The sequence below is a fragment of the Strix aluco genome, chromosome 19 (genome assembly GCF_031877795.1).
Source record: "Strix aluco isolate bStrAlu1 chromosome 19, bStrAlu1.hap1, whole genome shotgun sequence".
NCBI classification, from domain to species: Eukaryota; Metazoa; Chordata; class Aves; order Strigiformes; family Strigidae; genus Strix; species Strix aluco.
In genome coordinates, this window is record NC_133949.1 from 13,380,400 (window position 1) to 13,406,024 (window position 25,625).

Here is a 25,625-nt window from a genome sequence, read left to right on the forward strand (position 1 = left end):
GGAAATGACAGAGCTGGTAGAGAAGGGGCCAAACAGTAGGACAGACACATCTAGAAGAGATGATTTATTCTACAGCTACATCTCTGTGTGTAGGAAACTGTTCCTAGTATTCCTCACTTAGTCTCTCTGTGCTTGCTTGATAGTGGTGTCACATCAGTAGTAAGCAAATGTAATTCCCTGAATAGAGGCTTGAACAAAACTAGTGAAAATTCAAGAATAACATAGTGTTTTTCCCCTCTGAACCACATGTACCTCAAAATAAACCAATCCAAATACTTAATGTCAGAGAATAAGTTCAGATCTTTAATGCTGAGAACATGAAATATGCAGGGTTCGTGTAAAGAGTTTCCTAGAAGTTTGCAAGTGTTCTCCCTGTAAACTCAAACGTGACAACAATTAGTTACCACTAGTTCTGCTTCACAATAACACTTAAACTGTGTACGTGGAGATGGGACAGATAAATTTTCTAACAATCTAACCATTCAAGATCCTGAGATCTTGGCTGGAGTGCATCAGAAAGGCAGGTGGGTTGGAGTTAAGGGACGCTGAGGCTTTTTGAGGAGTGAACTGGGGCAAGTGCAGGTTCCAGAGGGAGCAGTTTATACAGCCTGAAGCAAAATACTGAGAAAGTCTTCAGTGAGTGGGGTTGATGGAAGTACGGACAAATTAGGAACATAACCCTTATTACAGAATCTGTGAATTTAAAATCTCTGTACATACGAAGCTCGGTAACTCTACTGCACAACAGCGACACACTACGATCACTTGAAGAGTAAAAGGAGTTAAAAGTATTTACTTCTGTCCACTGAACCAGATCTACTCAGTTCATTCTCCGATGTGTTGGTTGCCTTGCTTTTATCTTGAGGGAAGTGCTGTGCACCATCAGACAAACATGTCAGGTGAAGGAGTGACTTTTTTGCTCCTGTCTTGATAAAATTCAGTCTAGAAATTGATGACTGCTAACTGTAAAATGACCCCCACCCTTCTGACTTCAGTTTCTGTTGTAATTCTAGACTTTGCTTTTTGTAATGCAATACATATTTTCATTACATGTGCACTAAATGTGGAACAAGCTTATTTGCTTGCAAGATTTGAACACGTACTGATTTGGAATAAAATATGCACGGTTCAGAATCTGGTAGATACAAAAAAGCTGACAGGCCCTTCAAGCAGAGGGGGCTGTTGATAAATCCTACATGAATAGCTCCCCCCAGTTTACCTATGTAAATTTTAAAATATTGAAATACTGTGTAAATTTAAGACTTAAAGGCTTGTTTCAAATGAATATAGAATTTGCTTCCAGTCTTACTTATGGATCTCTTACTTGATAGTCAGAAAAACAGGTAATTTCCATTTTTCTTTGGACAACATTCCTCTTGCTTTGAAGAAATCCAGAAGATGCTCTTTAGTGACCACTCTCATCGATATAGAGAGTTTTGCTTTGATAACTCAAAAATCTAGACTTTTTCTAATTAGCAAAATTAGTGGCCATCATGTTTACAAAGTGTTGTAGAGCTGTGGAGCAGTGTATGGTAGGGAAACTTGTATTTATAAATACAAAACCTGAATAATTTCACTAAAATTTGTCTTTGTGTGCTTTATTTGAACAGTTCAAGTGATTGACCTTTCATTACAGCTATTCTGGATTTTTCTGTTTGTTTTCAGCTGTTGGACAAATTAAAAGATCGCTGGATGCACACTGGCTTATGGAGAAACCTGGAGCTGGTTAAGACAGTCATTGCAGAGCCTCAAGGAGGAGCAAAGAGTGACTTTGATGAACTGCTGAAAATATACTATGATGCTATAAAATGTAAAGGAGAAAAAGGTATGTTCTTCAGACATACGAAATAGTTGATACAGACTCTTCAAGTTTAAAAAAAACCCGGATTCTTAAAGTGCTTAACAATTAGAATAAGATAGAGATAAATAGTTAACTTAATCTCATCTTAATAAATTATAGTGATAAATGAGGAAGTTTAATTGCTATTTATATTGTTGCTTGGGGATATAGGGAAGTACAGGATGATGCATAATCCTAACAGTGATATTCAGAAGTCAGTGAGCTGTGTAAGGATGTGCAGTTGCGTGTCCAGCAGGGCACAGAGTGGCTTCTCAAAGAATCAGACTTATAATAGGTTGTATAACTGTGACTTACCTTCTCATATTACAGCCACTATAGGATTTCTTCTCAAAATACTTAAATGTTAGTGTAAAGAATAAAGAATGATAGTATGTCAAAAAACAAATAGCATGATTTTTGGAGTGCAAAATTTAAGGTTTAAAATTTAAGATTGTTGTAGATACATATAGTTCTTGAATAACTAAGTACCACTGTATTATGTAGTGCAAAATTATTTTTCTAGTTGTTATTCAAAGTCACAATATTATTGATCAGAGTGGAGTTAATCTCATCCCTCTAACAAAGAAGTCTGTATTTTTATATAGACTTACTTTTTCCAGACTGATACAGAGTGTATTGTGCTATATTATGTTTAGCTCTTTAAAAGATGTTGGTGAAACTTTCTTCTGATACTCAGTTTATCACTGGGAATGATTTGTATATTCCTCTCTGGCTTGTTCAAGATGGAGCACTCCTTATAGCCGTATGCAGAGGAAAAGTTAGTGAAGGCTTGGATTTCTGTGATGAGAATGCCCGTGCAGTTATAACCATAGGTATTCCATTTCCAAATGTGAAAGACCTTCAGGTAGGATATCAATTGAAAGAGTTGTACTTTATTTTTATGTCATGTTTAAAACACCAAATGTGCACAAAATATTTTTTCTAAACGTTTATTTACCTTTGGACTCTTCTCAATCCAGTTTGAATCCTTTGAGTTACCTTCTACACAGGTCGGAGGAGGAACAGCGTAGCATGTGTTGTGTACTCATTTATGTCATTCTAAGTAAGTGTGTATCATGCTAGATGTATTGTTAAGTTTTGTCTGACATTGCTAGTGAAAGCTATTGCATTGTTAAAATGCTCGTTAACTTCATACTCTGCCAGGCAACAGTACATGTTTCCGTCTTCACTTGCCTGTTTTCATACACTGAAACTTGTGTCATTTGTATAGAAATCAAGTTATTTCCTGACTTACTGTGGTGGGGCATTCGGCTGTGAAGGCCTGGGATAGATTCTAGGAAAATACTACTTTAAATAAGGTATTCAGATTGATCTGAAGATTATTTCAGAAAATAGGTGGAAAGACAAAGATAGTTATAGTGTAAAATAATAACATAATGTATTTCACACGTTAGAACATTATGGATTGCAGTTTATCGCCTTTCCAGTCTATATTCCCTTCGTTATTGTAACGGTGTGTATGACACTTCCCACTTTGAATGGAACTGTAAACCTTTCCCAGGCTCATGCTGCTTTATTAGCTTGGAATTTTGAGCTATGAAATTACAACATAGCATAACCTCTTCCTGGGTACTTGAGGACATTACTATTTTGATAATTCAAGTTTCATCTCACTTTAGGGAAAAACTTCTAAGTGCATTCTAAAAATTGTGTTTTGAAGTGCCTCTGGTTAGAGAAATTTGAGTCTCTTTGTATTTTTCAGCAGGTGGCCAAAGTAACATCCTGTTGCTTGCACTGCTGTGTAAGTACCCACACCAACACCTCCTTCCTTTTGACTTCAGCAGGTCTTGTCTCACGGCTAGAGGATGTTCCATTAGAATAGGCACAGCGTAGTTGAAGCCAGGCATTCGTAAAGGGAAAGCAAGCCAATGAATATGGAAAAGTGCTTTCCTAGAATTTCTTTCACTGAAAAAGAACATTTATTCTTGACTAGTTTGTAAGACCACTTATTTTTTTAGTGGTCTGTGCATGTCCCTTAAGTAGTCACCCAGTTGCTGGCACACTTCTTCCAGTGACAATAGCCACTGTTGCTGCTTTATCTTACACGTACCTTTTAGAGCTTTTGGGGACTACTTTGTGAAGCTAAGAAACAAAGTGAAGTATTGCAGAATAAATAAATACCAGGAACAGCTGGATTCTGGGTATTAGTAATGCCAAATCAAACAAGAAAATCATAGGTTTGCACTTGAAAGCCCAGACAGACTCAGCTTTGGTTTTAGAGATGTGTTCTGAGCTTAAGTGAACAACCAAAGACTTCTTTGTTGTCTACAGTGTGTGCCTAATTACAGCCTTGCTGGAAAAAACCCCACATCCTAAAAGGCCTAGTAAGGTTATATTAGTGGTGGCTGCCTGGTGCAATGTTCTTTCAATGTTTGCATAACTTTCTTGCGGCACTTATTCAGCCACAGCATTTTTTTATCTTACTAAAGTACACTGTACTTTAGCATAAAAACATTTACATTCAAGAATACTTAGCACTCTTGCTACAGTTAGAAATGCTTTGTTTTAGAAACGTATGCTGAAATGATATTTTGGAAATACTTGGTCTGTAGTATGGCTGGAACTCTTACAATTTACTCCAAATGATTTCCAGAAAGTCAGTATTTTTGTGTTTAAATGATACAGAATTAAATTGAAAAGAATATGTCAAGTGTTCACAGTGGATTATGTTCCTTAAGATTAAAATAATGTATTTGATTTTACCTTGAGTTCGACCAAATATGTAGTATAATAGAATCACAGGCAGTACATCCAATTACTGATAACTAAATTCCAAAACATCGGTGTTGGGTTAAACATTTTTTTAATTAGACTGAAGAAAACCTCTAAATTTTTAAGTAGGGATAGAAACACTAGCTGCCAAATTGCAAGCAGCGAAAGGTTTGAGTGTATATATTTAGATATGGTAATGCACAAAGCACTACAGTGATCAATTCTAGATGAGAGAAGGGCATGCACCAGTCTCTTAGCATCAGATCCGAGGAGATGTCTGGTGCGTGGCAGTGCTCCAGGAATAATGCTGGAGGAAATTGTTTTTATTGTAAATGTGTCTTTTGCTCAAGAACTTGGATCCAAAGTGATACCCAACTAGCAGTATTTCCCTTTAAATTGAACGATGTTTTGTTTTGTCCAGGGCTTTAGGTTTATCAGATACCACAAAGCTCTGGATTAATGTGCGTTTCTTTTACCAGTTGAGCTCAGTTATGTGAAGGAGGATAGAGTGAAGGATAGCCACTCTGTTCACTGAAGATTAATTAGTAGCTTTGTAGAATCATAAGCATAGATACAAAAGAAATGTGGAAGATTAAGCATCTTTTTCAGCAGCATGTCAGCTCAGGAAAGGAGTTAGAATTATATTTTTAAGGAAAACTGGCTGTTAATGGTGAAGACTAACATGTAAAATGAAAAATAAAAAGAAGGGAGGGGAGGGAGAATGGGACACAACACTAGTTTTCACCTGAAACTATTCTTTTTGTATATATGTGGAGAGCTAATCCAATCGTATTGCTTCCCAGAATGAAACGAAGCAAATATATTACGGAAAAGTTAGCATTACATTTTAAAAAATTTGTTAACTTTATATAAAACCGGTGTGACAAACAACTATTTTTAATAGTTTGTGTGTATTAACAAATGCAAATTGTTGTTAATTACTTCGGTCCCCCTAGACCAACATATCTTACTTGAACATTAGAAAAGAAGTCAAAGTTTTATTCCTGTACACTTTATTATAATTCTTCTAAATGCTTTGGAGTTATCTTCAGTGGGTAAAACTTTGTAGAACCGAAGGAGTATCAATTTGTCAATAAGGGAAAAAAAAGGTGCAGGAAACTCGTAGGGATTGGAAGGGATGCTGTAAACCATGCTCTCATGTAACAGATAGTTATTAGTATTACCTGAAATGAAAAGAGATTCTGTATTATAGACAATTGATTGTTAAGGCTTAAGCTGTTGTCTGAACCAGTTGGAGGTTGGCCGACTGTATTACTGTTTCATTAGCAGTTGGAATCCAGAAGTCACAAGCCCAATTGCCAGGGGGTTAAATGATACTTGTGCCATCCTGCTTATGATGCAACTTCATCTTCTAACCATACTTTTATGATCAGATCTAAATCCTTTGGAACTGAGGTGGGAATAGAGTTGGATTTTTAAGTGAAAGCTGATGTTCAAATACTCCTTGCATTAAACAGTAGAAATAATTTATGATACAACTACCAGGAAGAATATGATTACAGTATTTTCTTCAAATATCTTTTCCTATTCAGGATTGTTTTCAAAGCATACCAGTAGTGCTCATCATAGTAAGAAGATATTAATTCTTCCTTCCAAGTGCAACCAAGAGACTTTTCTTTTAGGGTGGCTGATTTTATTTAAGTGTCTCTCCTTATTAACAGTTTTTTCTACTGGAATTCTTTTTTTCTCCTGGGATTAGAAGAATCCAGATATTTAAATGTTCAAGGACACTATACAGTTTATCTTTTTTTGTAGAATTTTAGGATATGTTAAGTTCTCAGATGAAACAGTTAAAGTTCATAGAATAGTTACAACATTTATGATCTAGTCGATTAGGGTTTCTTTATATTTTGTAGGCTAACCAGAAGGCTGATTAAAACCTGGAAATTTTAAAACTTCCAGCTTTGAAGTTTTGGGAGGAGCTTGAGTTTTCAGCACGCAGAAGAAAATTCAAAACACAGTGACACAAGTCAAGTTAGAGCTATATAGACATAAAATTGTGAACCCAGGAACTTCTGTTGCTTTTACATAGCAATAGGTGCTTAGCAGGTATACCAAATGAAGAAACAGATAAGATGATTAATAATGACATCCCTTTAAAAATAGGAAATGCAATGATTAACAGCTCCCTTGGAACATCCATGAATGATATACCTCTGGGATTGGTTTAAATCACTAAAAAGTGTTCTGCTTCTACATGAAAATACACTTGCCTGTCTGCTCTTTGGGTTAATAAAAGTCCTCTTAAGACTCAATTCCATAACCCCTTACTCCTGCACATAGCTTTTACTTGTGTGAGTAATCCCTTTAATACTTCTAGGACTGTGCACAGTCATAAGGGTTTGTAGAATCGTACCTTTGGAGACCAATATTTTATGTTGGCAGTTTGATGTTGGCTCATCTCCACTAATATTACTTGTCTGTGATCAACCTGCTTTCTAAATATATTTTATGATTTGTAACTTGATGCTAATACCAGTGAACTGTAATATTAGAGAACATAAATAATGTGACAGAAAGAGATGTGTAATCCCATATACATGTTACCTGATGCTAACATACTATTCATTAACTTCTGTTATATATTTTGAATTGTAGCATTTTGGATGCAGACATCAGTCTTTACTTGGGCAAGAATCTCATTGTCGAGTGTGATGTATAATACCCGGTTTTATTTTCTCCATATGTTTGTGCTAAATATATGCCACAACTTCTGGTATTAAATGGCAAGCATTTGGTTTCCTTAAGTAACTGTATGCTTTTATAAGTTACATTATTTTCTGTAGAGCTTTAAAGAGTATCATTTAGTTTCACTTTAAAATTTTAGGCACGTAGTATCTTACGTTCACTTATTTTCACAAAGAGAAGAGTCTAAAACACTTTGTCAGTGTTGGGGAGAAAGAAATGATTAAGGCTCAGAAGTGTACTTGATAATAAACAATACTGATTTAAGAAAGAGAGGCCAAAACCCTAATTCTGTGTTATTGAAAAGGGTTTCATATTGCTGAAGAATCAGGTTGCTAAAGCAAAATATATAAAAGAAATGTTAAAGTATTGCTTAAAGCTATGGTACTCTCAATGGTAGGGTTTGGCTCTAGTGAAGCAGGAAAATTTATTTCAGAGCCAAAAATGACTTCTTTGGCTGTGACCAGGATTTCCTCTGCCCACCTCTGGGACCTGAAACTAGAGGTAGGAAAATCTGATTTTGGAGCCAAGTGTGACTTGTTTAGTTCAAGTCATAATTTACTGTTCTTACCTTGGGGACCTGAAAATAAAGAAACTTGCTATGAAATGTTGATAATGGGCGACTCTGAAGTGCAAGCATTAAGCTAACTTTCCCAGAGAGCATTTCTTCACTTCCACCTTTCCAGATGCTTTTGATCGTAGTACAGTAGAGTGTACTTAATCATGTAGCAGCTAAGAGAACTTTACCAAAATATAGAGGAAAATGCAGTCAAACTCTTTTACATCAGTAGATGTGCAAGGAAAATAAACTCGATAAGGCTAGGATTTCTGTGCAGTGACATTACTTGAGAACTGTAGCTGAGTTTGCCATTAATGAGAAGTGTTTCCCAGAGCTGCTATAGGATGAATATGAACTATGATGGCAGATACTTTCTTTATTGTTTCCAGTAAGATAATTTGTGAAACATGATGGAACACATCATTTCAATTACAATTTTCTGGGTTATGTGTAACTTAGCTGCAAACTCTTTGTATCATTATCTGGCTGAAGTTTCTTTCTCCTTTCTTGAGCGCTCAACAAATTGAGATATTTGTATCATTTCAGAATAATGGCATTTTTCCAAATATTTAAGTTAATTTCTAGTCCTTCTGGCAATTTTTAAGCCTATATTCTTTTTCTCCACTGAAAGGAGAAAGAATCTTGTGCTAGATAAGTGGTTGCTGAAATAATTAATTTCTTGCATAGTATATTCTAGGAAAAGAAAAATTTCTAAGAAAATTATTGTTATTTTAAATGCTTAACCTGAGCTGAGAAACATACCTGCACTGTATGAATTCTATCATAGTTTTGCATCACTTAAAAAATATTTTCACTTCTTATTCAAAATAAAGTATCATTTTAAAATATGGGCAAACTGGTACAGAAAACTGTGTTTTATGGGAAAGTCATTGTCGTGTTTAGTAGAATTTGAAAATTCCCTGTGAAGTTAAGAATTCTTTTAGAGCTGTGACTGTTCTGTTACTGATGTGATTGTTTTAAGCAGGCTGAATGCTTCTGAGCAACTTTGCCACAACTTTCTAGTCAAATCTGACATTCATTGTAAAAGTCTTGAGACTGTGTGCTATCATTTTCAGTATGATTTAAATGTTTGTAAAAATGATTAATTTTTTTTTATTGTCTAAGTTAATGGCTGTCTAACCTGAGCCACTTTTACTTTTTTCTTCATTCCATTACTGTGAAATAAATTACAAATATAAAGTGGGGAGCAGAAAAACATTTACGGAACTTTCACAAGAAAGCCAAATATCATGGTATATTATTTACTGAATGTTCTCTGAGAGGGAAATACTGAATAGGGTAAAAGTGTTTGTGTTTGTAGATACATTTTTACACACACACACACTTGTCTTTCTTCCACACCCCACTCCATATTACATTTTATTTTGTATTTTAATTGCAAAGTAACTTTTTGAAATGATGAAGGATGTAAATAAGAAATATACTTACACCATTGAAATGTACAATGTTATGCAGCAAGCCTCTAGATGTTAAATAACAATTATCGAGACAACATGCCTTTAAATTTTGTAAAAGAGCATGCTTTCAGATTATCCAGGCAGCATCTTTCTTGTCTTGCAGCAGTACACTGTAAGTTATTGCAGTCTGCTGTGATACTGCTTACTAAGGGGTAACGCAGTGTGCAGAATCACATCGTAACAAGATGACTGGCTGGGTATTGGAGATCTCCATCATTTTTTTTTTTCCTTCTCCCCAAAGGAAAATGTCAGGGAGTATAGCTACCTGTGTTACAAAAAAACCCAAGCAATCCAGTAAATATATGGCAGTATGGCAATTTCTTATGTCAGTTTGAAGCAGTAAGATATCTCAAAAGCCTTATACTTCCCACTTTTCCAGAAATAAGAATGGTTGTAAAAAGTCAAAGTCATCCACACTCTTACATCCAACAGAAATTGTGTTAAGAAAATATTGATGGCAGAGACTTAATTTGTGAGAGTAGCTGTAAAATCCTATGGAATATAGCATTCCTGTAGCTAAGAAAGATAACAGCTAACAGTTCAGCCTAACATGTAAGACTAGTGGATGGCATTTCTCTTCTACTGGTGCAAGGCTAATGTCAATATGTTGGCACAGATCACAGAAATCATCCCTGAGTATATCCGGAAGTTAAGCCTGTGGATAAATAATATAGCAAATCAAAACTTTCCCTTTACATTTAATAGTTTACTTTTCTGATCCATAAAAAATTCCAAAGTGCGTTTATCTTGTCCTTAGCAAGCAGTGTTGACCTTTAAGTTTTTACTTTACTGTCAAAGTATGTTGAAAGCTTTAAAAGTGAAGCTATCACCTTGGGGATTTGTAAGGATGACTGACACTTACCACTTCACCTTAGACGCAGTAGCACTGAGCGTATGCAGCAGCGTTGTACCTCAAGGGAAGCTGTTTGATTTTTTTCACTTCTGCTTCACTGGAAATGGATTGAATTTTCTCTTCAGAGGAGAGTTTTGGTTGCATTAGATTTTAATCAAGTCACTTGTTCACAGTCCCTCAAAGCTTACAAGACTGAGATGAGTAGATGGGCCTGGGGTGAATGTGCTACAAGATTTGTTAAACTGTAAAACTTCCAGATCTCTGAGATGCCGCATGGTGTAGTTGACAATGCTAAGTGTTCAGCAGTTACATTACATAAGCTTCCCATCTCTCTAACACTGGGATTACGGGTGAGATACTGGGGAGGCATTTAGTCATAAAATACCTTGTGAATTCAAAAGAAGAGAAATCAGCTTTGCATACAGTGATAGTACTGCTTCTCTGCCCCAGACGCTAGCACTCGCCACTCAGTAGACTCTAATAGACAGTAGTTTGCTGTTGGGTTGTTGGCTTTAATTTTTTAAGTTATATCTCATACTTAAGCTTTTGGGCAACGGGGAAACAAGCTATCAGTGTTTTTCCATATATGGTTTCTTTCTTGGCACTTTAGTGATTTTTTTTTTTTTTTTTTCCTTCTTCCCCAGTTCCAGTAACTTTTCCTAGTTTTGATTATATCTTCATTGAAGCAACAACCATTGCACTAAATCTCATGGATGCCCAGTATCTTTCCAGGTGCACTGGTTGGACGCAACAGGCTGCAAGATACAACTGCTCAGAGATCTAGATCTGCAGAGATGTTATTTCTTTATTTTATTCACTATTACTGAAGGAAGGCAAATTTTTAAGTGCACATAGAAATTTTCAGGCAGAAAAGGTCACCTGAAATATTTTTAAGTTTATGTGGCTTTGATGCATGAACTGATTTGAGTTGATGGCCTCTGTAAGGGGCAGCTGCTGGAGGGTGGTGGGTGCAGAGTTCAGCCTCACCGTGATTCTTCTGCTGAAGAGACTCGTGTAGGGTGGAGCTGTTTAACAGATCGTCTTGAAGATAATTGAGCAGTAGGAAGTGTTGATCATGTCTCTAGCTGATAATGTCTTAGGATATATGGTATTGCTGTGCTCACAGTTTTGGGGTTTTGTTTTTTTTCTAAAGAAATCCAGTATTTGTGTGTGAAAGCAGGAGAGAATGTTGTATTTAACTGTCTGGTGACCATCTTTAGGTATCTGAGATGGTTAGAATGGCCTTATTGTCATACACAGAATCTAGTTTGATAAATTAGAGGTAATAAGCATTTGCTTATTTCATGCTGTTTTATATGTAGTAACACTGCACTTGGAATGCCTGGGGCATTTAAAGATAACGTCCTGCCATAATATCTTTTTCCTGTGGGCCAATAAATTGAGACATTGTGTTTAGATATAGTTTTTAGTAGGTCTGCTGAGGGGTGAGGATGTTTGAAGCATATTCTATGACTCACCCAGGTCTTTACACGTTGCATTATTTAGTCTTAAATCTTACAGATGTTGTTACTGCTTTTGAAGTGAGGGGGGAGAGTTAAATGCTGCACTATTTAATGCTACTTCCATTTAAGGATTTTCAGATGTAAAAGAAAAGAAATGGGTTTTCATGTCTCTTACTTTCCCGCACTTACAAACTTTTATGATTACTTGGCATTTGTCAGGAGGAAAGTAGATGGCAAGTATGTTCTTGAAGAATTCTAATTATTGCTATTTCAGGTGGAAGAGAGACTCTAACTGGACACATGAGATTTTTAAGACGGTAGATTTGCTTAAAAACCATTTTTATGTCTTTTTTTTGAGATGGAAGCAGGCAATGACCACCTGGTATTTTTTGCTTGTTTGTTTTTAGGAGATGGGGAATTAGTAGATGTTAAACATGAATGTGTCTTTTAAAGTTTTTTGGATGATATGAGCAGTGGTCTTTACTTTCATTACTATTTTTCTTCTCATAAAACCAAAGAAACAAGTCAGTGGAATGCCAGAAAACACTTATATCCATTTTCTGACTTTTATTTCCGTGGAGAATAGGTGGAAGAGAGTGCTGGGGAGTGAAGGGCATGAATTTACACATGTGTGTGTAGATGTACCTACCTACACAAGTGTGCATGTGTTGACACAGTTCCAAGTTTATTTGCCTTTTTCCTTTCAGCAGTTGTCCCTTTCTTTAACCTGGGCTGTCACAACACTGCTAAATGCTGATGTAAAGAGAAATGCAGGTTGAGATGAGTGCTCTGTTTAACTGTTCACAGTAGTGCCATTGTATTCATTGATTTCTGTCTTGTCCTTAGACTTCTGGGTAATCTGGGTTGTAATCCCACATGTTACAAATTGAAGGTAATTTTTAATCTACCAGAGAAAATAGGAGACGATAGAATATATTTGTGAAGTGATGTCTTGTCAAAGAACAGCCCTGGCTTGTTAACTATTAGTAACAGTTTAGGATTTTTTTGTTTGTTTTCAGAAAGCAAAGTATAGCACTACATTTGGTTAAATAAAGTAACGCATCTAAAAAATTCTCATAACTTTGCCAGATGAAGTAAAACCCAACACAGTTTATTTTGGTGATTTAAATCGCACAAAATAAAAAATTTTATACTGTGGTTTAGCCCATTCAACCTTCATATTGTGATACTGGCACTGATAAATAGGTTTACAGTATTCTGATTATGAACGGGAAGTGCCCCAAGTGCACATTCTCCAGTCCTGCTAGGCTTTGCTATTAGCTTTTTAGGTCTAAGGTCCTGGGTTTTGGCTGAGATAAAATGATTCTGGATGACTGTCTGTTGGACCATCTGCTTTTTTTACCAAAGTAAAATTTTAAAAAAGTAATTGTGTGGCACAGTAGTTTTTATTCTTTTTAGGTTAAATGCTTTCTCCTTAAAACTTCTTAACAGGTAAATTAGCATGTAGGATGCTGTGCAGACCTTTAGCTGAAGATACCGAAAATGTACTGAAATTGTGTTTCACATTTCCTTATCTCAGTTGTAATTATGACCGCAAAACAAAGAGAAGCTTTATATTTACAGAATGGAAAGAACTCAAAGGAGAAAATGGTGCTTTAATTTTATTGTCTAATCATTGATTTTTCTGTAGAAACATAAATATAAACATAGTTCATAATAGATTGACATTTGTATACCTTGCAGTTAAATACAGCCATGTTTTTTGTTAATTTTGAATAAATCTGGTTCAGCCTGGTGGGTTGCTAGAAAGACATGCTGCAGGCTTCTGTGTCTGGATTTGTAGCTTATTTTGGGGTTCAAAGACAAGCTCTAGTTTTTGAGCTAGTCTTCTGAGCTTCGAGCCATAAACTAACCGACACAGTCCATGGTTGTCACAGTATAAACCCACTTTATATCACTTGAATCCTGAATAAGTCCAAGTTTCTTCATGTGAAGCAATGGATAACTTGGGGGGGGGGGGGTGTGGTATCAAACACTTAATATCTACTATAATCAGTGTTGTTAATGCTGCTGTTGTTATCGAAGAACAACTTGTATTGCTCATTTTGATTGAAAAATAAGCTTGAAAATTCTTTTGAATTGCAGCAGAAACTGCCTCACAATATTTTTCCAAGTCATAAAAAGAAATTTGTTCATGGCATTTATTTTTTGTTGATAATTTCTCAGTTAATATTCCATAGTGAAAGATGTCGAACTAATTAAGCATTAAAAGAACGAGCGGTTAGCAGGTATAATGTTGTTAGACTTCAGTTAATGTGAATGTGACCGTGACCTCCCAGATAGATCAAAGCCTAATCTGTCTGACAGCTACAAGATGGCAGAGCTTGCCACGGGCCTTCTGCTGCTGCTTGCTGAAGCTATTTGTCTGTAAAGCATGCCTGATAGCTAAGAGTATATTTTTAAGGATGAACAGGTAAAAGTAAAAGGCTGTCTTCTGACATTTTAACTAATCCCTTCTAGCCTGTGGTTTACTGCACATTTAGGATATTTGCTAGCAGGAGAGACTGGCTTTTTCACATATGTAACATGTCATTTTGAATTGGGCGTTGATTTGATGCTTGATAATGTAAGAGTTATACAATGAAATAGATTCTGATTGCATTAAAATGACATGCCCTGGCCTTTTACCTTTAGTAGACTTATAATGAAAACTGAACTCTCAGCAATGTAAGTTGTCATCTCATGCTGAGACATGATCATTTAAGTGAGAAAACAGAATGTTTAGTTTCTGTTAACCCCTTTTTAATCAAGATAGAAAAGATAGGTTTTAAAGACACATTATACGTTCAGACCAAGAGAATATGGATTTTTATATAATTTGAGAAACAAAATGTCATTGTTGATGTACAGTACAAGCAGTATACATGTGTATAATGCTAACATGTATTAAAAGAATGTAATGTAATGTATTTTATTCACAGGGTAATGCAGTACAATGCAGATGATCTGACTGGTTTGCATTCTGTTACTTCAGTGGTTTTATGCACATAATTAAAAATGTCATAATTTTTATCAGTGTAAGACACATGACTAGTTGTTCTAATACTGAAGTCTGCTAGCAAAGTAACAAACTGTGGTTAAGCTACATTTGTTACAATTGGCCAAAATCTTACTGGTAACAGAAATTCTTCAAAAAAGGTGTTTGTTAGAAAACTTACCAGGACTAGAAGACAAATGCAAAGCAGGTACAGCAGTATGTTGTCACTGGTTATGTTTTAAAAACTTCAGTGAAAGTTTCTGACATCATACCTCATTTCAAATGGTGAGGAATACCCTTTTTGTTTCTCCAGGCAGGATTTCCATTTGTAGAAATGCACAGATGTGCTTAAGTTCCTTTTTAAGGAATGGTTTTAATGTTCAGAAGAAATCATCTTCAGTTTTGAAAATTACAAAGAAAACCTCACATGCAAGTCAATAAATTCTGAGTGACTGGAACAAATATTAAATCTGTGAAATCAAACTGAATTTATTTTCTGGCTGTTAAGATTGAATTTGTAAATTTGACAGGCAATTTAAAGGGCATAAGTACATAAAATACAATTTCTTATCCAAATGCAACCTGAAAGTTACCTGTCAGAAGAGGTTAGAATTCTGCTGTTTTCTCTCCTGAAGCGTGTCCTTTCACTTGTCAGTTTAGAAAGGTTAATACTGTACAAAAGAGCAGTGGAAAGACCCTTTCTGGTGTAGTTTTATGTTTGTTTATTTTTTTAAAAAAAAATCCCCCTTCCAATAATAAATTCTTTTCATTTATGTTGGAACTGTGTATCATGTCCAAATACAAATTCTTGTTCGGATTCGGATCGGATATTGTATGTGTAATTATCCATATGATTAGAAAGGGGAGGCCACGGATTTCTTTGCAGTTGATAACAGATCTGCTTTTGAAGCAGCTGGGAGAGAGTGTCTTTGAAAAAGGAGCGTGCTCTTTTCTGCCTTATGCTAGCCCATGGGCCTGCAAACCTTAGCTGCTGCCTTTGCTTCACGTTTAGCCAGTGAAACATTTCCAAACCACAGAAGGTGGTGCCAAGCTAGGAATTAGAGTTGGTGTTGCTGGCTTCTGGTGCTTTGGCAAGGCCACTGTGTCTCTAAAGTACTTTCTTAGCTTTTGTAGAAGAAGGGGTTATATTTGCTTAACCCTCACTTGAGAAAAGTATGATCTCTTTCCAGCAATAGATTAAGAGTCAGCGTTTGTGATAAAGGAAAAGATAAAGATCTCTATTGTATCATTTACTTCTGGATGAGCAAATAAAACTGTGGTCTAGTTAGTCCATGTACTTGTATCTGGGTTTTTTACCTGTGTGAACAGGTTATCCTTTGTTTGCTAGCATTGAGGTTTGGATAAGTGTGGTTGTTGTGTCATTACATATAAATTATTGGAGTAGATCACATGTTAAGAATAACTTTAGAAGGGTAAAAGCCATAATTGGTTAGTATGCAAAACACAAAGCTGAAACTTTGAAGCACGCTTTACATATTCACTTATTTAGTCAATGTTTGCTTGTTTTGCCCTTTTAGAATACTTCCTTTTCAACATCATTATTAAAAAAAAAATTTTACAATTTCTTTCTTAGGTTGATTTAAAGAGGAAGTACAATGACCAGCACAAAAGTACAAGAGGCCTTTTACCAGGGAGTCAGTGGTATGAAATTCAAGCTTATAGGGCTCTGAACCAAGCCCTGGGAAGGTGAGATAAACTGAACATAATTAAAAATACATATATTTGTAGAACTTCTTTTGTGACATCTTTAAGGATTAATTCCTCACTGTTAACACAAAGAGGATAAATCAGGCCAAAACCATCATATTGCAGAAATTGGGTCTTCAGCTGTTCTGTACTGGCACCTGCCTGGTTTTCAGTCTCTTTGTGCATTTGAGCATTGTTATAATTAAGAGTTTTGTTTTACATTCAGAATCCACTTTAGTTTGGTTGCAGGTTTTATTGCTTGTAGTCCGGATACACCAGAAGGAAAGCATTTGCAGAGACAAATTTCTTGAGCTTATAAACCAAATGAAAATTCTTAGGACTTTTCAAATGTACTAATTGTTCACACTCTTGGTGGGCTCGCAACAGTTGTTAGATGTTTAGCCTACAAGTATTTTTGAAAGGGAGAAAAAGCGGGGGTTTCTCTCAGACCTTTGCAAAAGGTCAATTCAATTACCATGCTCACTGATCTCTTTCCAGGTTTAGAAGAAGCGGTATAGCTTACTTTCTTAAATGAAAAAATTCCCTCCAAATATTATTAACAGGATAGAATTAATTCATCCTTCTCCAACAACATTTATCCTATGCATAGATAGATACAGCTATCTGTCATCCGTATCTATTGTAGATGCCATACATTTGTCATAAATATATAGAGATACAGACACAGGTTTATAGATAAGAAGAGAAACATCAGCCGGAAGACTCTTGTTATTTGAATTAGACCCACTACAAATGTGATGACATAAATGAAGGCTTAGAAAGCAAACTGAGAGAAAATAGTCTACATTAGTAAAATCTCATTGTAAATTCATGTGTTACAGGTCTGATTTCTTAGATTCCTCTTTGGATAAAATTAGTTAAGAAAAACCTAAGAAAGTTGTGGAATGCTAATAGTAAGACATGAACTTGAAGTTTTGTCACAGTGAACAAAGTTTTAAGTTAAATCTAGTTTTAGTAAAAATTGCTTGATGTATAATTTGTCATTTGAATGAAATTGTGCTAAACTGAAATGGAGAAAATAGACTTCTATTCTAAGAGAACAGTCTACTAAGTTGATAGTAAGTCATATAGTAGATAGGCACACTTCTTACTGCAAAGATGCCTGCAGGGATAGAAGTGAGCAGGAGCGTGATAGTCTTCAATCTGGCACTTTTCTGTTAATTTAGTGCTGTTACATTATATAAAGTAATGCAAGTCAATGAAATGAAATAGCAGCCTTTGGGAATATAACAGATGGTGTGTATGGCCAGGTGAAAATCATGCTATGAGTTCCTTGCAGTGCTACTTTTTCTAGAAGTGTGGGAGATGTCTCTAGTGGGCATAATTCATTTAAACTGTGAGTTAACATTTATTAAAGCAGTGAAAAAATAAGAATTTGGAAAAATCTGTTTCTTAAAGATATTTTGATTTTCTTATCATGGAGAGACTTCAAATATAAATATATAAGATTTCTTTGGAGAGCCAGCCTTGTCACTGCCATTTGAAGCCCTGACTCTGATACACTTGTGGCTTTATGTACATTTGTAAACATTGTCTTGAAAAGTTGTCCTCTTCTTATACAATGGGGATAAAAATCCTAAACTATTACTGACAGATTCTTTTCCATATTTCATTTATGTTATCAGTTTTCTTTAATAATTTTTTTCTGTCAGGCAGTATAGAAATCCAAATAATGTTAAAAATAATGCCAACACGTGTAAAGTGACTATTAGATTATTTCTGTAAGCCTCTAACAACTGAATTACGAACTGAACGGTATTGCTCACAGCTTTGATATGTAGTGTTATTCATTTCATTACTAAGGAGAGTTAGGAATAACATGCAGTTTAGAAACAAGTGCATAGTTCTTTAAAAAACTGCTTACAGTTGCATCAGTCCATTTTCTTTTCTTTTGCACTTTTACATGTTCTTCTTTCAGTATTTACACTACCCAGTTGTGGAAAACAAATGACATGTGGTTTCATTAGCCACTGAATGTTCATGTGGGTTTTTTTTCATTTACCTGTTTTTGTATAGTAAATTCAAGAACTGAAGGAAAATTAAGCTTCCATGACATCCATAACAATTTTTAGTGTAAGACAGTAGGAAAGCACTTCCTTTACATTTTTACATATTCTAGCTAACCTATTGCATTGCATTCTAATTCCATATACGTTCTTTTTTGTTGCTCACTTATAGGTGTATAAGACATAAGAATGACTGGGGTGCTCTTATTTTAGTTGATGACCGCTTCCGGAATAACCCTAATAAGTACATAACTGGTAAGCTGTCAAAATTTTTCTGGGAAAGTTCCTAATATTAACAAATAGTGAAAAATCAAGATTACAGAAATATGGTTATACAAATAGAGGTGAGTAGGAAAAGTCATAATGAAATATATCCATTGAGCTCAAATTGTGCAGTTGAAACTGAAAACTCTAACACTGTACTCTGGTGTCTTGCTAGTTCATTAAATACACTGAATCACGTTGATACCAATTTTCAGTCAATTTAATTTCCCCTTTTGGATATAGAAATAATGATACAGAAATTTCAGTATGCAGAATTTGAGAATTCTTTCTTAAAATGGGACCTATAAAAACTTCAGGACTCTTAATCCTTGCATGTTAAATATATATAATGTATGCATACGTAAGTGTGCATGTGTATATATGTATGTATTAAAAATAGTTACTAGATTTTTATTTGGACTTTGGATAAGTCTCTAGTGGATGTATACTTTCTGCCTATCGGGAGCTTTAATGGTTAGGGTAGGGCTAGCAGTCTGAATTTAACATTCTGGCTTTTTAGGTAAGAACAGGTAAAGCTTGTGTCATTTGGAACCACCAAATGCTCAATATGCAAAAAGTATTTTCTGTTTGTGGTTTTATACTGGCTAGGAATAAATGCAGATAAAATAGAACAGGTCATGCTCACTACCTTAATAAAGAAATAAAAATTAAAAAAAAAAAAAAATTGCTTAAAAATGCATTATGTGTCTTTGTTCCTGCCCTGTTCAGAAGATGGGCAAAAAGATGATGTAAACAGATAATGTTGCAGTCTAGTCAGCAGGTGGAGCTCAGCTGCTGTAGTACAAGTCGAACTGCTTTCCTGACATGTCTGTTTGTACTAAAAATACATTTATCTAAGTAAACAGAAGTAATTCGTGTAGTAATACAAACAATCTATCTTTTCAAGACTTGGTAAGATTAGTACTTTTTCTGAAAAGTAAAACTTCACAGAAGATTCAAGTTCTCTGTGGTTTTTTTAAATTGACATTAAAAGAATATTTAAATGGATTTAAAAACGCTTTTTAAAAATCAAGAAAGTTATTTTTTACTTCACTCTTGTGTGTTCCAACATCATCTAAGTGACTATTATGCTCAAGATATCTGGTATATGCAAATTTTAAAAATAATTGCTGTACAAGAGCGTATTGTAATATATTTTAGCTATTGGGCAGTTATGATTCTTTCTGAATATCTGAGTTACTGTTACTTAATCTGAGATAAAGTTGTAAAAGCTTCATTATATTTTAATTTTTGTCTGACCCTGTCAGTATAATAATAAGTAGCTGTACTGTGTGTAAATTGCTTTTTAATAATTCATGATAACGAGCAAAATGAACACCCAGGCATAAAAAAGGTATAATGATGTTTGAACAGAAGTTTGAACTTATAAAAAGTATTAGTGAAAAAGGTAAAGGTCTTTTAATGAAAAGCAAAGATATTGTTAGTATTACTCATCACAACACTGCCATTGATTAAATCAAGTTCCCAGCCCTGGAAAGGAAGACGTGCATTATCTTACTTTCATGAGCAACTTCTTGAAATCTTTATGAATCTGTCTTATACATATGTAGAAGTATTTGCAATATTAAGGTACTATTTACTGGTATGAAATACCTGGTATAGGTGATGTAGTTTTGTAGTAATACTCCTTTTTTTTTTCCTTTTTTTTTTTCTTAGGATTATCTAAGTGGATTCGTCAACAAATCCAGCACCATGACAATTTTAGTAGTGCACTTGAGTCCTTGCATGCATTTGCTATAAGAAACCAGAAAAGCATTGATTGTTCATCAGAGTGCAGCAGTGAATTTCTCCATGAACCTTCAAATTCAAAAGACCTGTCACAAGCTACTCAACAGGAGGCAACTACTCATCTGACACCAGATGTTCCTGCTAAAATTGAGGAGCAAAGTTTGGTTTCAGAAATTAATTTTAATACAACCATAAACTCAGTTAATCCTACAGCATCAAATCAGCCAAGTAACATCATGGCAACAGTGAAACAAAGTATGTTCATTCCCTGTGGGAAAAACTACATTAACAATTTTAAATAGGAAGTTGCACCTTTTTTGGAAGAAACAAATGGTTTTTAAAATTACAGAAGTGTTATCGTGCAAAATTATAACTATTCACAAGTGTGTATGAGCCTGTGATCAACAGACTGAAATTAATTGTAATTCCATCTGGTTGTCTTAAAACAATTGATAATGTTTGATAAGTTTATAGTACAATCAAAAATGTTTTCACTTAAATTTCTTTTTTTATTAAAACTAATTTAAAATATATTTAAAACACATAAAGATTAGCATTATTGCAAGATGAATGCCTTGGTTCAATCTGTATCTCCTGTTTAGACATTGCTGTGAGACACCTTTCATATAATCTCTTCTAGTACCAGCTTTACAAGTAAATATCTATCCATTCCTAAATTTTAGCAAAGCTTATGACTTCATTTCAGGCAAGAAAGATGTAAACAGAACACAATAATAAAAAAATTACAAATTTAAAATCCAGTCAGACTCTAACTTTACGTATGCCAGTTAATCTATTGATTTACTTAAGACAATTCATGTGCAAGATAGTTGTAACATCTGGGCTTTTGTTTGTATTGGCTCTTAATGAGTATTATAAAATAACTGTAAACCTAATAAAACTGGTAATTTTGATGTGCTAAACATGCTGTAAATCAGTGGGGGGAAGGCATATACAATTAATTAATGTTTTGTGATTTTTCACAGGTGGCCAGAAAGTTGATGCAGAGAGTCATTCTCACCATGTAACACAAAGAAAAAAACATATGGACTCCACACCCAAAATGCTAGAAACTGAAATAGAGAGAGAAAAAAAGAATGGTTGTACTAATGCTGATATTATGAAAGAACATTGCTGCCTTAAACCACTGACTTCAACTCCTGTGCCTGTAGCCAAGAACTGCATGTCCACAGCTAGTAGCAAACAAAAGAATGGGAATAGGGCTAGTGAATTTATTGATAGTGTAAATCAATGCCAGTCATCGTTAATTTCAGAACATAAACCACCTGTACCCGAACCATGTTTGGAAAAAACTAATTTTTCGGTTCAAAATACCAAGGCTCCAGTTGCTGAAGAGCATCAAGTTGAGCCCTGCAGTGCGTTTCCTTCAGCAGAAGGGAAATCTGAACTTTCAATGTTAAATGTATCTGCAGAAGCTGAAGATGAGGACGAGAGTATCTATTTCACACCAGAACTCTATGATGATGTAGATGCAGAGGAACAGATAATCAGACCACTGGTTCCAACCTGTAATACAAATGAGAATCGGACTGAATGTGGAAACTCCACAATCGCTGATGATCTTTTTGCAATCAACACCTCAGAAACACTAAGTGTGACTAAAAAAATGACTGATGATGATGGCAGAAGCACAAGTTTACATGGAATAATGCAAAATGAGGGGAGTAAGGGTGCTGCAGTTAATAATGTAGAGATGACTAGTGACATAGAAGCAGAGCAGATAGCATCTCAAGAGAGGGACACGAAAAAGCGGAAAATCAGTCTTTCCAGATCACGAAATAAAGGTGTGTCATCTTTTCTATTGAACAGTACTAGCACATAGTGACCACTTCTGTAGGAAATGTAGCGAGCAGCCTTTACAACATAGCCTCACTGTAGAGCAGTGATGGCTTTCTAGTTCTCATTTAATATATACTACTATCAGACTCGATTTTTTTATTATACTTTTTTGGTTTTCACTGTGAAAGTTACTCAACGTGCAGTTTTCTATAGATACAGTTAAGATTATTCATCCTAACTGTGTGGCGAAAGGCTATCATGTGTGGAGATTGTCAACAAAAGCCCAAGTAGCATCTGACTTGTAATTATAGGCTGAGGAGGTTTGTCTATTAGAGATTTAATTAATCCGCCATTAAATACAATCAAACAACTGGGGTTTTCTCAGAAAGCAAAACACTCGTATAATCAAATTATGGTTTTCTGCATTTGTTAGGCCTTTTAATTATGTAGAACAGCATCTTTGCAGATCAAGTTGCTGTTGATTGAGCAACTAGATACTGAAATAGGTGTATTCTTCAGTACTTTGTTTCCCTCAAATTTCTCTTGGCAAAATGTCGGAAGCTGTGTAGTAGTAGTATAGTAGCATTTGAACAGTTTGATATTCGATGATGATGAGAGGCTTCTTCAGAGGCCTTAATTTGTTTCATATAAAAGTTGAGTTTCTTTAAAATTCTCTTTTGTGAAAGGATCTAAGTTCTTTTGGTCAGCTTCTGTATGCATTCACATCAAAACATGTACTCATTTGTAAGCCCTACAAACACATTTTTTGTGCAATATATAACAATGTAAATTTGTACATAAAGGTCTTTAAATCTTCCTCAGTCTACTTTTTTTGGAAGTATTTTAAACTTTTCCTTCATTTATTGCAATCAAAACAGCTGGGATTTTGCTGTAATAAAACATACTGTGCCTGATTTTTCAAGAGAAGATTGTTCATTTCCATCATATTAAAATGAAGATGTGGGATTTTTAGTGTCTTAAGATTGGTTCATAGGTACTTATATATTTTGACTGAGAGCAAAGATGAAATTGTTAATTGTTCATTTTCCATAGAAGTTCATCTAAATAACGTTTTGATGTCTACCTCTAGAGAGCTGTGAATATGTTCATATCAATAGAATTTGAATTGTATCCTTTCTTTAGACAATAAATGCATCTTCATAAAATTAGATACTCTGTTTGCAAGAATGGCAAGAATGCTGTTGAATTTCTGTAACAAGCGTTGTCTTGCAGTACTTAGCCTAAGGCATTTGGTTAAACTTTTTGTTATATTGGTGCCATGTAAGTATCATGTTTTCTTGGTTTAGGTTTCCTGATATTTACTTAATCATTGGATGATGATGGTTTTAAACTAGTTGATAGGGCAGAAGCAAGCCCTAATATTGACAGCAGTTTAAACAAATGACACATCTAAAATAAAAATACTTAATTTACACTTAAGTAATTGATTGGATAGCAGGACTTAGTAGGGTAGACATGGTTCTCTTCGTAACTGGCTTCTGGACCTGACCTGTCCCATATCCCCCAGCAAATGCTGAGGCAGCCTGTGGCAGGTGGCTTTGCAGCTACACTCCCAAGAGCTGATCAGCTTGATCCTCATGAGTCTAAGAGCTCAGTTTTCTTAAAACAAGTCTTCTGTACCAAACCACTTTTTGTGTTTATGTATATCTAAAAAGATAATAGAAATCACTTATAGCTTTGTGACTTGTCTGCTCATCTCATAGACCTCTTATGTGTCTTTCAGAAGATTGTCTGTCTTTATAATGTTTACATTCAGAAAAAGAAAATCCACCTTCCTTTCCTTATCTGAAGCAGATTGTTCTTTTCTTGATCTTGTGTTGCATATCACTCTGATCAAAAATCCTTGAAGACATGGCCTTCTTCCTGTCAAATACTTTCCATTAATTTACAATGTCTACATTTTATATAAAACTACTCCTTAACCATTGTTTTTTAAAATACATATTGAAATATCAGCATTTGGCCTACTAGATTTTTCTTGAAAAGTGTCCACAAATTCACTAAACTCAAATCCTGAGTATAGCTGTGTTGCCTGGGACAACTGATGGATCATAATCCTTTGTATTACTGCTGGGTTTTGGGGGGTAAGGGGTGAGCAATTTCTTTTGGTGTAAAAGCTATGTAAATTCAGTCTTAATTTGTCTTTATATCTAACTGTGGTATTTAATGTTAGTGGTAAGAATATTCTTTATTTCTATAGTTAATATATTTATGGCGATTCCCAGTATTAAATTAAATACCCTGCAGTCCCGTCTACAAATAGAAGGGAAGTGAAGTCAATGTACCAACTTTCCTAGAATTATTTGTTTGGACTTCCCAAATCTATAAGAGCTAAATTATTGAAAATTCCTGTCATACTTTGATATAATAGCTAGGTATGATCTCTTCTGTCTAAAGTAATCATAAAATCTTGAATTTATTAAAGGATTAAAAGTTCAGAGACAATGCAGACGAAGAAAAGCTACAGTTAGGCAAAGAGGCTACACCTGCGAAAGAAAGGTACCATGCAGATAGAAAAAAGTACCTATTTTAAGTGGCTGCTGTTGAATGTTAAGGTGCAAAGGAAATAGGAATATTATATGATCTTTTATGTGAAATAATAGAGATGAAATAGTTTATTCATAGTTGCACGATTTGTTCCAGATCTTTACAATTTCCACGCTCAATAGATATCTTTGTTTCTCATGAGAAACAAAAAGGCTGAGTGTTTTCAAGTCCTATTAACAGAGGTAGAAGCTGCAGATATGGACTGCCTACAGAGTCTGGCTCATAACTCATTACAGATGTACTGAAACAGGAATCACAAGCAGTGCTTCTGATTTCTGGTTAGTACGTAATTTTTAGGGCATGGTTTGCAAAGTGTAAGAATGTAATCGCACTGAAACTCAAAAGTTGGGCATCTGTCTTCCTAGGCTGCTTTGCAAAATTCTAAACTATGTCTTTGATAGGTTTGAGCATTACAGACTATAAAATATCTCATCTTTTATATGAAAGTATTTCTATTTAAGTTAGGTTAAACATTTTTAGCATAATGTATATTATTAGCTAATATAAATGATAAACATTGATTTGAATAGATTTCTTCATGTATTTGTAGTATATTTCTCTGAAGCAGTTTTGATATATTTCTTTGTGTTTATATTTAAATGTGTCAATCTGCATAGTTACTATATGCAAACTGGTATTTACATAAAATTGTATGTTGTCTTCTTAGAAGGAAGCACACCACCAGCCTTGCAAAAAGGGACTTTATTGTATTGTTTGTGGAGCTGAAATACTGCCAAAAGCAGAGGGTAAGATCTATGTAACTGATCTTTTGTTTCAGGTTGGGAATGATAGTTTTTTTAATCCACCTTTTTACTTTCTCAGTTTTGGATACTGGAGGGATATTTCAGAATAATTGGTCAATTTCTCCACTGGATATGGA

The 25,625-nt window shown here is 34.8% G+C and overlaps 1 protein-coding gene across 2 annotated transcripts in view; it reads left to right on the forward strand.

Moving 5' to 3' along the window:
• BRIP1 (BRCA1 interacting DNA helicase 1) overlaps positions 1-23,346 on the forward strand; it is a 63,481-nt gene extending 40,135 nt beyond the window's left edge. For both annotated transcript variants that reach the window (XM_074845286.1, XM_074845287.1), the window contains exons 15-20: positions 1,666-1,825; positions 2,584-2,705; positions 16,225-16,337; positions 18,537-18,619; positions 20,306-20,632; positions 21,364-23,346. In XM_074845286.1, coding sequence (XP_074701387.1) covers positions 1,666-1,825; positions 2,584-2,705; positions 16,225-16,337; positions 18,537-18,619; positions 20,306-20,632; positions 21,364-22,220 — 1,662 coding nt within the window. In that variant the 3' untranslated portion in view covers positions 22,221-23,346. The remainder of the gene's footprint in view (positions 1-1,665; positions 1,826-2,583; positions 2,706-16,224; positions 16,338-18,536; positions 18,620-20,305; positions 20,633-21,363) is intronic.
• Positions 23,347-25,625: the final 2,279 nt, after the last annotated feature.